The 11,457-nt window shown below is 46.9% G+C and overlaps 1 protein-coding gene across 5 annotated transcripts in view; it reads right to left on the reverse strand.

The window, feature by feature from the left end:
• The window catches only part of k6pp (6-phosphofructokinase type C), a 38,003-nt gene extending 26,838 nt beyond the window's left edge, over nucleotides 1–11,165 (reverse strand). Inside the window, exon 1 of one of the 5 annotated variants that reach the window (XM_045714308.1) lies at nucleotides 10,729–11,165. In XM_045714308.1, the coding sequence (XP_045570264.1) occupies nucleotides 10,729–10,822 (94 nt within the window). In that variant the 5' untranslated portion in view covers nucleotides 10,823–11,165. The remainder of the gene's footprint in view (nucleotides 1–10,728) is intronic. The other 4 variants (XM_014190352.2, XM_045714307.1, XM_014190350.2 and 1 more) reach the window with 4 other exon arrangements.
• Between the last annotated feature and the right edge of the window lie 292 nt (nucleotides 11,166–11,457).

Raw genomic sequence — 11,457 nt, forward strand, 5'->3', positions numbered from 1 at the left:
TTAACATACACTTAGGTTGGAGTCATTTGAACTCATTTTTCAACCACTCCACAAATTTCTTGTTAACAAACTATAGTTTTGGCAAGTCGGTTAGGACATCTACTTTGAGCATGACACAAGTCATTTTTCCAACATTTGTTTACAGGCAGATTATTTCACTTATCAGAATTCCAGTGGGTCAGAAGTTTACATACACTAAGTTGACCGTGCCTTTAAACAGCTTGGGAAATTCCAGAAAATGATGTCATGGCTTTAGAAGCTTCTGATAGGCCAATTGACAACATTTGAGTCAATTGGAGGTGTACCTGTGGATGTATTTCAAGGCCTACCTTCAAACTCAGTGCATCTTTGCTTGACATCATGGAAGAAAATTTAAAAATCATCCAAGACCTCAGAAACAAAATTGTAGACCTCCACAGGTCTGGTTCATCCTTGGCAGCAATTTCCAAATGCCTGAAGGTACCACATTCATCTGTACAAACAATAGTATGCAAGTATAAACACCATGGGACCACGCAGCCGTCATACCGTTCAGGAAGGAGACGTGTTCTGTCTCCTAGAGATGAACGTACTTTGGTGCGGAAATGTGCAAATCAAGCCTGCATTTGCTATTTGGAAGCATCCTCCTGTTTCGATACAGGTGAATGATAATGGTCCATTCTAAATCAAAACAAATTTCACACATATATTATTTAGTATACGTAAGAACAAGATTAAATCAAGAATATTCTGATGGGTGACAATATTAGCCTATCACTTGTGAATTACATATTATCACTTGTGAATGATTCCCAGCTTAAGGAAAAAGTTTTTTTTTTCTTCGAATCATAGTCGGACACCTCATGTAGCCTAGCCCATAGGCCTATATGTTTTAATAAGGTTTGTATCACAACTAAAGTGGCCAAATAACTTCTTAAAATTAAGCACATTAATCTGCTTTACAAGTGGTGTAGAGCCTAATTGTTATACATAAGCAGCTACCTTGAGTTTCAAGTTTGGGGAAGATCATTTTCACCATAAAAATGCACCTTTATAATAAAAACATGACATGCATAATTGCATTTGCGGTCACTTTTGATAATGGTGTTTTCCGCTAATGGAACATTTGCGCTTATAGCTTATAGCCTACTGCCATGTGCGCATTGCTGCGCTTATAATGTGAAGAAATAGCCTAATAGTTTATCAACATTTTAAGCTAACCTTTCTGATCTGTTGCGTCAGCCACATTGCGTAAAAAAAAATGTTTGATGCTAGTAGTTGTATTGATTTGGGATCTATCGCATCCCAAAACTGTCCCAGACTATGTTTGGAATATTTTTTTTCTCGCACAGAATAGAATAGGTCAACCTTTGTACTATGGGGATAGTAGATAGACATAGGCTAGTGCTTTTGCTGTTTGTTAGGCCTACTCATCTTGTTGGCTGACAAAAGTAAATGTGGACAGTTCTTCCAATATCTTCAATGTTCACCTCGGAATTGGATAAGGACGTGCGCAGTTGTGTCCCTGATGTGTCTGTCTTCACTTGTAGCCTGTCAGAAAGACTCAATCACGTGATTGAGTGTGCAGCACTCACTGGCCGCAAAAGGCATGGATTCTTTTAGGGTGCATTACGGACACACAAAGGGGATGCCGCCATGAAATTCTAGACATGATCAAGTGCTTGTCAAATTGTGAACGAGTGACTGATGTAGTGTGTACAGCCTAGGCAAAAAACAAAGCAGAGATCATGCCTTTCAAGCAACTTTTTTCAAATCATCATTAGAGCCGCATCATGCAGCCTTACAATCTATTAAAAATCAGAACATATAGCCCAACGTTTGTAGAACAACTAAAGTTACATTAATAACTCTAAATTAAGCATATAATAATACCTATTTCTTTGTTAACCGCTCAACACAGAATAGCTGCATGTGTACACTCCCTCAAATCGTTTGGAGAAAATATCCTTTCTGTCACAGCCTGATCTGTTTCACCTGTCTTTGTGATTGTCTCCACCCCCATCCAGGCGTCATCCATCTTCCCCATTATCCCCTGTGTATTTATACCTGTGTTCTCCGTTTATCTGTTGCCAGTTCGTCTTGTTTGTTCAAGCCTACCAGTGTTTTGTCTCAGCTCCTGTTTTTCCCTAGTCTCTCTTTTTCTCGTCCTCCTGGTTTTTGGCCCTTACCTGTCCTGACCAAGTACCCACCCCCCTGACCACTCTGCCTGTCCCTGAGCCTGCCTGCCGTCCTGTGCCTTTGCTCTACCTCTGGATTATTGAACTCTGTCTGTCCCTGACCCTGAGCCTGCGTGCCGTCTTGTACCTTTGCTCCTACTCTGGATTATCGACCCCTGCCTGCCTTGACCTGTCGTTTGCCTGCCCCTGTGGTTACAATAAACATTTTTACTTCACACAGTCTACACTTGGGTCTTACCTTGATTTCTGATAGTTTCTATTTTATTCAGCTTTGTTCAATTGTATTCTTCATACTATAAAATAATGCCATTGAATTCTAGGCAAATATTGTCTGCTAAATTCACTTTAGTAGCCCACAGTCATTTGGCTTAGCCAGATCAGGACAACTCAGAGTATACTATTCTGTTCTTCTGAAATAGAAAACATTTTCTTCATACCATGCTTCTTTAGACCTGTCTAAATTAAATAATGTATTTATTGTGGTTTAGGCTATATTACAAGGATTTATTAGACTTTTTAAAATGTAGATGTTCAGAAGGTGTCACGACTTCCGCCAAAGTTGGTCCCTCTCCTTGTTCGGGCAGCGTTCGGCGGTCGAAGTCACCGACCTTCTAGACATCGCCGATCCACTTTTGATTTTCCATTGGTTTTGTCTTGTCTTCCATCACACCTGGTTCCAATTACATCAATTACATATTGTGTACTTAACCCTCTGTTCCCCCCCATGTCCTTGTCCGTAATTGTTTGTTGTAGTGCTGTTGCACTGTATGCTGGTATCTACCGGGGTTTGTTTGACCCATTTATTGTATTATTCTGTTGACGGTGGTTTATGGTTATTAAACACAACCGTTGTAAATCAGTTTCCGCTCTCCTGCGCCTGACTTCTCTGCCGCCAGTAGCATCGCATTACAGAATTACGGACCAATATTATGGAGTCAGCAGGAGCAGGTACCCCGGGTATAGGGGTGGAAGAGCGCGTCCGGGAGCACGCAGCAATGCTCCATCATCTTGGCACCGCCATGGACCGCGTTGTCCAGACAATGAACCACTGGGAGAGACAGGGAGTTCTTCCAGTGCCTCCACCAGCACAACCAGGGTCTCCACTGAGCGCCCCTCTTCATCCTGGTCCCAGTGGGATTCGTCTCTCCCTGCCCCAGGAATACGATGGGAAGGCTGCGAACTGCCAGGGGTTCCTTCTACAACTGGACCTATACCTGGCCACCGTCCACCCGGTTCCGCAGGCCATGAGAAGGTGTCTGCCCTCGTCTCGTGCCTCACCGGGAAATCCCTGGAGTGGGCCAACGCCGTGTGGAGGGAGGGAGATGCAGAGTTGGACCAGTTTGAGGAGTTCACCCGCCGTTTCTGGGCAGTCTTCGACCACCCGCCCGAGGGTAGAGCGGCGGGTGAGCGCCTCTTCCATCTGAGGCAGGAGACGAGGAGCGCCCAGGAGTTCGCCTTGGAGTTTAGGACCCTGGCTGCCGGCTCGGGATGGAACGACAGGGCCCTGATCGACCATTACCGCTGCAGTCTGCGCGAGGACGTCCATCGGGAGTTGGCCTGCAGAGACACCACCCTCACGTTTGACCAGCTGGTGGACCTGTCCATCCGGCTGGACAACCTGCTGGCTACCCGCGGACGCTCAGATCGTGGTCTGGTGGTTCCATCCCCCCGCACCCCCGCACCCCCTCTCCAATACCTATGGAGAGGGGGTCTCTTCCTTATTGACTCTCCTGCGTTTCCCGTGGTGCTTGGCCTACCCTGGTTAGTTTGTCATGACCCCAATGTTTCTTGGCCACAGAGGGCTCTCATGGGGTGGTCGCGGGAGTGCTCAAGGGGTGTTTAGGGGTTTCTGTTGGTGCTACTACGGTGGAAAGTCCAGATCAGGTCTCCACCGTGCGCATTCCCCCTGAATATGCCGATTTGGCTCTCACCTTCTCTAAAAAGAAGGCGACTCAATTACCACCCCATCGACGGGACGATTGTGCGATAAATCTCCTGGTAGATGCTGCACTTCCCAGGAGTCACGTGTATACCCTCTCACAGGCGGAGACGGAGGCAATGGAAACATATGTCTCCGAATCCCTGTGTCAGGCGTACATTCGGTCCTCCACTTCACCCATCTCCTCGAGTTTCTTTTTTGTGAAGAAGGAGGGAGGTCTGTGTCCGTGTATTGACTATCGGGGTCTGAACCAGATCACTGTGAGGTATCGCTACCCGCTACCACTCATAGCCACAGCGATTGAGTCAATGCACGGGGCGCGCTTCTTCACCAAACTAGATCTCAGGAGCGCTTACAACCTGGTGCGTATCCGAGAGGGAGACGAGTGGAAGACGGCTTTCAGTACCACCTCAGGGGACTATGAGTACCTCGTCATGCCGTACGGGCTGATGAATGCGCCATCAGTCTTCCAAACCTTTATAGACGAGATTTTCAGGGCACCTGCACGGGCAGGGTGTAGTGGTGTATATTGATGACATTCTAATATACTCCGCTACACGCGCCGAGCATGTGTCCCTGGTGCGCAAGGTGCTTGGTCGCCTGTTGGAGCATGACCTGTACGTCAAGGCTGAGAAATGCTTGTTTTTCCAGCAATCTGTCTCCTTCCTAGGGTATCGCATTTCTACCTCAGGGGTGGAGATGGAGAGTGACCGCATTTCAGCCGTGCGTAATTGGACGACTCCCACCACTGTAAAGGAGGTGCAGTGGTTCTTAGGGTTTGCCAACTACTACCGGAGGTTTATCCGAGGTTTTGGTCAGGTAGCGGCTCCCATTACCTCACTGCTGAAGGGGGGCCCGGTGCGTTTGCAGTGGTCGGCTGAGGCGGCCAGGGCTTTTAGTCACCTGAGGGCTCTGTTTACCTCGGCTCCCGTGCTGGCCCATCCGGATCCCTCTTTGGCGTTCATAGTGGAGGTGGACGCGTCCGAGGCTGGGATAGGAGCGGTGCTCTCTCAGCGCTCGGGTATGCCACCGAAGCTCCGCCCCTGTGCCTTCTTCTCGAAGAAGCTTAGCCGGCAGAGCGAAACTATGACGTGGGGACCGGAAGCTGTTGGCTGTCGTCAGGGCTCCCAGAACGTAAAGGCAGACGCATTGTCCCGGCTGTATGACACAGAGGAGCGGCCCATGGATCCCACTCCCATACTCCCCGCCTCCTGCCTGGTGGCGGCGGTAGTGTGGGAGCTGGACATGGACATAGAGCAGGCATTACGTGCAGAGCCCGCTCCCGTCCAGTGTCCCGCTGGGCGTCTGTACGTCCCGTCTGCTGTTCGTGACCGGTTGATCTATGTGGCCCACACGTCACCCTCCTCTGGTCATCCTGGGATCAGTCGGACAGTGCGCTGTTTGAGCAGGAGGTACTGGTGGCCTACCTTGGCTAAGGACGTGAGGGTTTATGTTTCCTCCTGCTCGGTGTGCGCCCAGTGTAAGGCTCCTAGGCACCTGCCCAGAGGTAAGCTACACCCCTTACCCATTCCACAGCGGCCTTGGTCGCACCTGTCGGTGGATTTTCTGACTGATCTTCCACTCTCACAGGGTAACACCGTGATCCTGGTCGTTGTGGATCGTTTTTCTAAGTCCTGTCGTCACCTCCCTCTGCCCGGTCTCCCTACGGCCCTACAGACTGCGGAGGCCTTGTTTACACACGTCTTCCAGCACTATGGGGTGCCTGAGGATATAGTGTCTGATCGGGGTCCCCAGTTCACGTCTAGGGTCTGGAAGGCGTTCATGGAACGTCTGGGGGTCTCGATCAGCCTTACTTCAGGGTTTCACCCGGAGAGTAATGGGCAGGTGGAGAGAGTGAACCAGGATGTGGGTAGGTTTCTGCGGTCCTATTGCCCGGACCGGCCGGGGGAGTGGGCGGCGTTCGTGCCCTGGGCTGAGATGGCACGGAACTCGCTCTGCCACTCTTCCACTAACCTCTCTCCCTTCCAGTGCGTACTAGGGTACCAGCCGGTTCTGGCGCCTTGGCATCAGAGTCAGACCGAGGTTCCTGCGGTGGACGACTGGTTCAGGCGCGCGGAGGAGACATGGGAAGCCGTCCGTGTCCACCTTCAGCAGGCCGTGACACGCCAAAAGAAGAACGCAGATCGCCACCGCAGTGAGACCCCGACCGGGTCTGTCTCTCGACCTGAAACCCGCCCCTCCGCCTGCCAGAAGCTGGGTCCGCGGTTTGTGGGGCCATTTAAAGTCCTGAGGAGAGTGAACGAGGTTTGTTATAGGTTACAGCTTCCACCCGATTACCGTATTAACCCCACATTCCATATGTCTCTCCTCAGGCCGGTGGTGGCTGGCCCGCTCCAGGAGTCTGAGGTGCGGGAGGTTCCTCCGCCCCCTCTGGACATCGGGGGGCCCCGGCGTACTCCGTTCGCTCCATACTGGATTTGAGGCGTCGGACGAGGGACCTTCAGTATCTCGTGGAGAGGGAAAGGGTACGGTCCGGAGGAGAGGTGCTGGGATCCGGTCGAGGACGTGTTGGACCCTTCAATGCTGCAGGAGTTCCACCGTCTTCGTCCGGATCGCCCTGCACCTCGCCCTCCGGGTCGTCCCCGAGGCCGGTGTCGACGCGCTGCTGGAGCCGCACGTCAAGGGGGGGTACTGTCACGACTTCCGCCGAAGTTGGTCCCTCTCCTTGTTCGGGCAGCGTTCGGCGGTCGAAGTCACCGACCTTCTAGCCATCGCCGATCGACTTTTCATTTTCCATTGGTTTTGTCTTGTCTTCCATCACACCTGGTTCCAATTCCATCAATTACATGTTGTGAATTTAACCCTCTGTTCCCCCCCATGTCCTTGTCCATAATTATTTGTTGTAGTGCTTGTGCACGGTATGCTGGTATCTACCGGGGTTTGTTTGACCCATTTATTGTATTATTCTGTTAACGGTGGTTTATGGTTATTAAACACAACCGTTGTAAATCAGTTTCCGCTCTCCTGCGCCTGACTTCTCTGGCTCCAGTAGCATCGCATTATAGAAGGTCAGCATCAGTGGCTTGTGAAAGCCAGGAGATGGTAAATGCGTTTATGTTAATTAGCGGTCAATTACCGTGAGCCCAACACTTATTTTCGTGACCGCCACAGCCCTAGGTGTGACAGGAGGTTGCTATCCGGTTTTGCAATAAAGCAAAGGTCTGGTTGAATTTATTCTGCCACTGTATTATTGTCTCGGCCTTGTCTCGGTCGCAAGACATATGAATTAACAGGTTATAGAGCAAACAACACAATTATCACAACACAGGTTATAATATAGCTTTTTGGGGGCTTGGCTTCCCCAGTGATTTTACCCACGCACCGCAACTGACAGCAGATACAGATACAGTAGGCTATTGTTGCAAATGTACTACAGTATCATAAATTCAGTGGAAATCTCAGCTTGCTGTAGTCTGCCAATAAGATAGTCCATGTAAAGAGAGTACAATATTGTTAGTGAATGACAGCCAGGGCCAGGCATGGAACAATGAAGGGCTGAGTCACACTTATTACTACCACAGTCCTTTACTGATATGTCAGTTGTGTTTCCACATTATAGTGACGCATAGAGGTAGCCAAATTTCTCAAATCTGTGAGATGTAGGCTACATTTCGGAGTTGAGAAACCCAGGGGCAAACTCCGCTACTTGCAGCGCCTCACGTAGGTCTACCCTACTCTCATCCCCATCCTCCTCTTCACGTGCTTGTCTGCCCATTAGTCATGCCATGCGCGCTACAATAGTCAAGATGTGTTTTAATTGGCAGCCACCTCTCCTTGTGTCCCATAAGGTGCACTGTGGCTGTGTCCCAAATGGCACCCTATTCCCTGTAAAGTGCACCAATTTTTATCAGAGCCCTATGGGCCCTGGTCAAAAGTAGTACGCTATATTGGTAATTTGGGACACAGCCCCCCGCCACTTCCTGCCAGGCTGGCACAAATGTTAACCTTATCCTCAGAGGTTTTAATGCACAGGGAACTTTATAATGATAGTCACATTGAAATAGGCTGATATAAAATTAAATACATTACAATATTGATAGGCTAGTATGCAGTGGCAACCCATCATTCAGGGCAGGTGGGGCAGATCCTAAAAAAACGCCTGTTTTGCATGCTATTGTGGCATTAATAAGTGCTAATATCAGTTTGCAAACAATGTAAAAAATTAAAAATAATTGAGTTAATAAAGCCGCACACAAACATGGTCTGTTTTTTGCTTTCTTGAGTTAGGCAGCTCCAAAATTAAGGTGTTTCAGCCTAGCTCAGTGCTTTCTGTGGTGGTGGGGCAACCAGCGGAAAATACGGAGCGTAGGGGTTGGTAATGTTTTCTAGTTGCGCCGTGATTGGCTAAGTGTTCTGTCACTCACGGGGACACTAAATCACCGCAAAATCTACGGAGAGAACTCGATAATTCTATCCCCTTTGGTGCTGACATACAGTTACATTAGAAGTGCCCATCAAAGAAGGCTCAAGGTCATTGACCACAGATAAAATGACATCAAATCACGTTATATCTACTGTAGCTTTGATTGGACTGATCATGTCAACATCAAACTTTCAAAATCTTGGCTAGCAAGCTAGACAAGCAGTCATCGTTATGAGTCAAGTCGACAATCTACTGGCAAATCCTTTTCATATGAAGATAAATTATAGATAAAACGTATCGGTGCTCATCGGCCATTGAACATAAACATTACATAACAAGATGGAAATTCAACAATGAGAGGTTTGGAAGGAATCAGTGGCTAACTGCAAGCATTGTTAAGCAATCACTAGCATGCTATTCAGTGGAGTTGGTGTTTTGTCCAAGTCTGGGTTTAAGGGTCTCTTTTCCAAGCTTAAAAGGATACAAATTCACATTCAACAGACTTCAGTGAGTTCAAGAGAACTGGGAACGCTGAAAAAAAATAGCTCGGACTGGGAAAATATATTTTGAACGATCGTCCAACTCGGATGTCGGGAACTTGGGCTTCTTTCTAGAGCGCCGACCTGAAAGATCATTGACGTCATGAATCGGCCTTGTTTTTTTCTGAGTTCGCAGTTGTCTTGAAAGCACCATAAATCCAGAAAATGACAGACTTTGATGACAAAATTTGCCACAAAAAGGACCACGTGCCACCTTCCTGTTCAAGTGAGCACTGCACAACAAGGTGAGTCCAAAAATGTATTGTATGCTGCTGCATAAATGATGTAATATGCCAGGGAGATATGTATACTGTAGCTACGAAAGTAATACTAAGTGTATGTTGTGTAATAAGCTATTAGTAGCCCATGTGGCTCACCCAATTAATTTGGTCCCTTTCCCCCTCATAACTTAGCCTACTGTTCTGACTTGGTGGTGCACATGTAGCCTATAGCCTGTTTTAGAGAAATGTAATCATTGAATATTGTAAGATCTTTCATTGTCTGCTTATAAGCCCCCTTTATTTATCCCACGGTTCTGTCTTGGTGTACAGGGGAAATACTGTAAGAATGGCCCATGTTCTTAATTCTGTTACTGTACATTTCAAAAGTGCTGAACAAATAGTTATATAGACTACATCAGTCCTAGCTCGCTCATTAATGTCTTAATCGAAATGACGGATCGCCTCTTATCCGCTCGTTGTCCCCTTATGCTATAGGTTGTACATCTCAATTGTGAGTAGAAACCACATTTGTTTAAGCAAGTCAACTATATCAGCTGTTTTTTTAAGGCAGTAAATGAGGCTGAATGAACTGTTTACCTGCCAGACAAGGCTCCTTTGATAGCCAGGTGTAGCAGTGGTAAGGATTCACTCCATGATGCTGAAAAGAAAGCTCTGCTCTTAGGACAGCTTTATGTAGGCCCTAACAGTCTGTGGGCACCGTTTGTCACCGTTATAGTGCAATTAATGTATTGTTTAGTGTTGTGTTGTGTCGTGTCGTGGCTTTGCTGGCATAGATCCCAATTTTTGTTGTTGTTGAGTTTGCCCCACCAAGACTTACATGTTAAAATCGCAACTGCTACTATGCACATATGCTTAGCTCTCTGCAATTGGCATGTTGAGTTTAACATCCAGGGCGTGCGCCTGCAGACGTGATGACATATCTGCGCCATAGGTTATCAACGAATGGAATTCCGCAATGCAGGCTTCAGTGTCGGATAGTGCTATCCGGGGTTCTTCGGACGTCCACACTCTTACCCTAACCCTAACCTTAACCATAAATATCCCTTACCGGATAGCATCGACCCTTCAGTATGATACACTTTTTTGCTCCATGTTTTTGTTGATTACAATAATGCATAATCTCCCTTTTCCAATGGTGTGACAATTCTAACCAAAAATAGACTACCAATTGCCTACATACTCCACAAATAATGTTATTATGAATTTTTACTTCATGTTGAACAGCTTTTTTTGGTCAATACTCAACTAGCCTACATTATCTTTTGAATAATTAAGTCAAACATATGATGACAAAATACTGAGTTCCTTTAGGCTAAACACAATGACAGCACTTATAATACTGATAACTCGACACTTTGTTTCCCTTTTAGTATCGTAATGATTACACAATTCCAGCGTTTGTTACAGTATCACTCTAATCCACTTGTAGCCTAACAGTAACTGATACCTTGAGCATCTCCTCCGCTTGTCAGAACGCCGATGGATTTTCCAGCACCGGAAAGATTCTCAAAGAATTTCTTGGTGTCCTGCCGCTTTGTCATGGCTCCCTCTTCTATCCTTCACAAGATTATATACGAAAAGTCGTATTTGTTGTTGGTATGTAGGTTTTAAATAGGTGTCGGTATATGAGAGACCGACTGTAGATTAATGCAGTGGTTAACGCCCCCTTCCTTTCCCTGCTTCGCTGACCCGCTTCTGACAGTCACCGATGGCAGCAGTGAGGTCGTGGCTAGGAAGGATACAGTTTGTGTCAAATTAAAGTCTAACGTATAAATTTTTTTTGGGGGGGGTTAGCTAACCCTAAACCTTTTCATAACCTTAATATAATTATCATAACCTGATAAATTAATTCTCTTAACTTGCTGCTTAAATAAAATCTGTTAAATTCTGATATAAACTGTATCCCATCTAGTCAAAACCCAGCGGAGAGCCCATAGAGCGATCTCCTGTAATTAATTGACAGCGGTGTCATCCAATAGAATGCTGCATCACGTATATTCCGCAAACTATTCTGACCAATTGGGCCGGTAGAAATTACCAGCGCGACAACGATGAGGTAGGGACAACGATGAGGTAGGGACTAGGAACAGTTAAACAGGAAGCAATGAAGTGAAGTAGCTGGCATTTTACTATTTTTTTATTTATTTTTTATAAATCTGTCCATAGGCATAGTTGA

This window comes from Salmo salar, chromosome ssa03, assembly GCF_905237065.1.
Source record: "Salmo salar chromosome ssa03, Ssal_v3.1, whole genome shotgun sequence".
NCBI classification, from domain to species: Eukaryota; Metazoa; Chordata; class Actinopteri; order Salmoniformes; family Salmonidae; genus Salmo; species Salmo salar.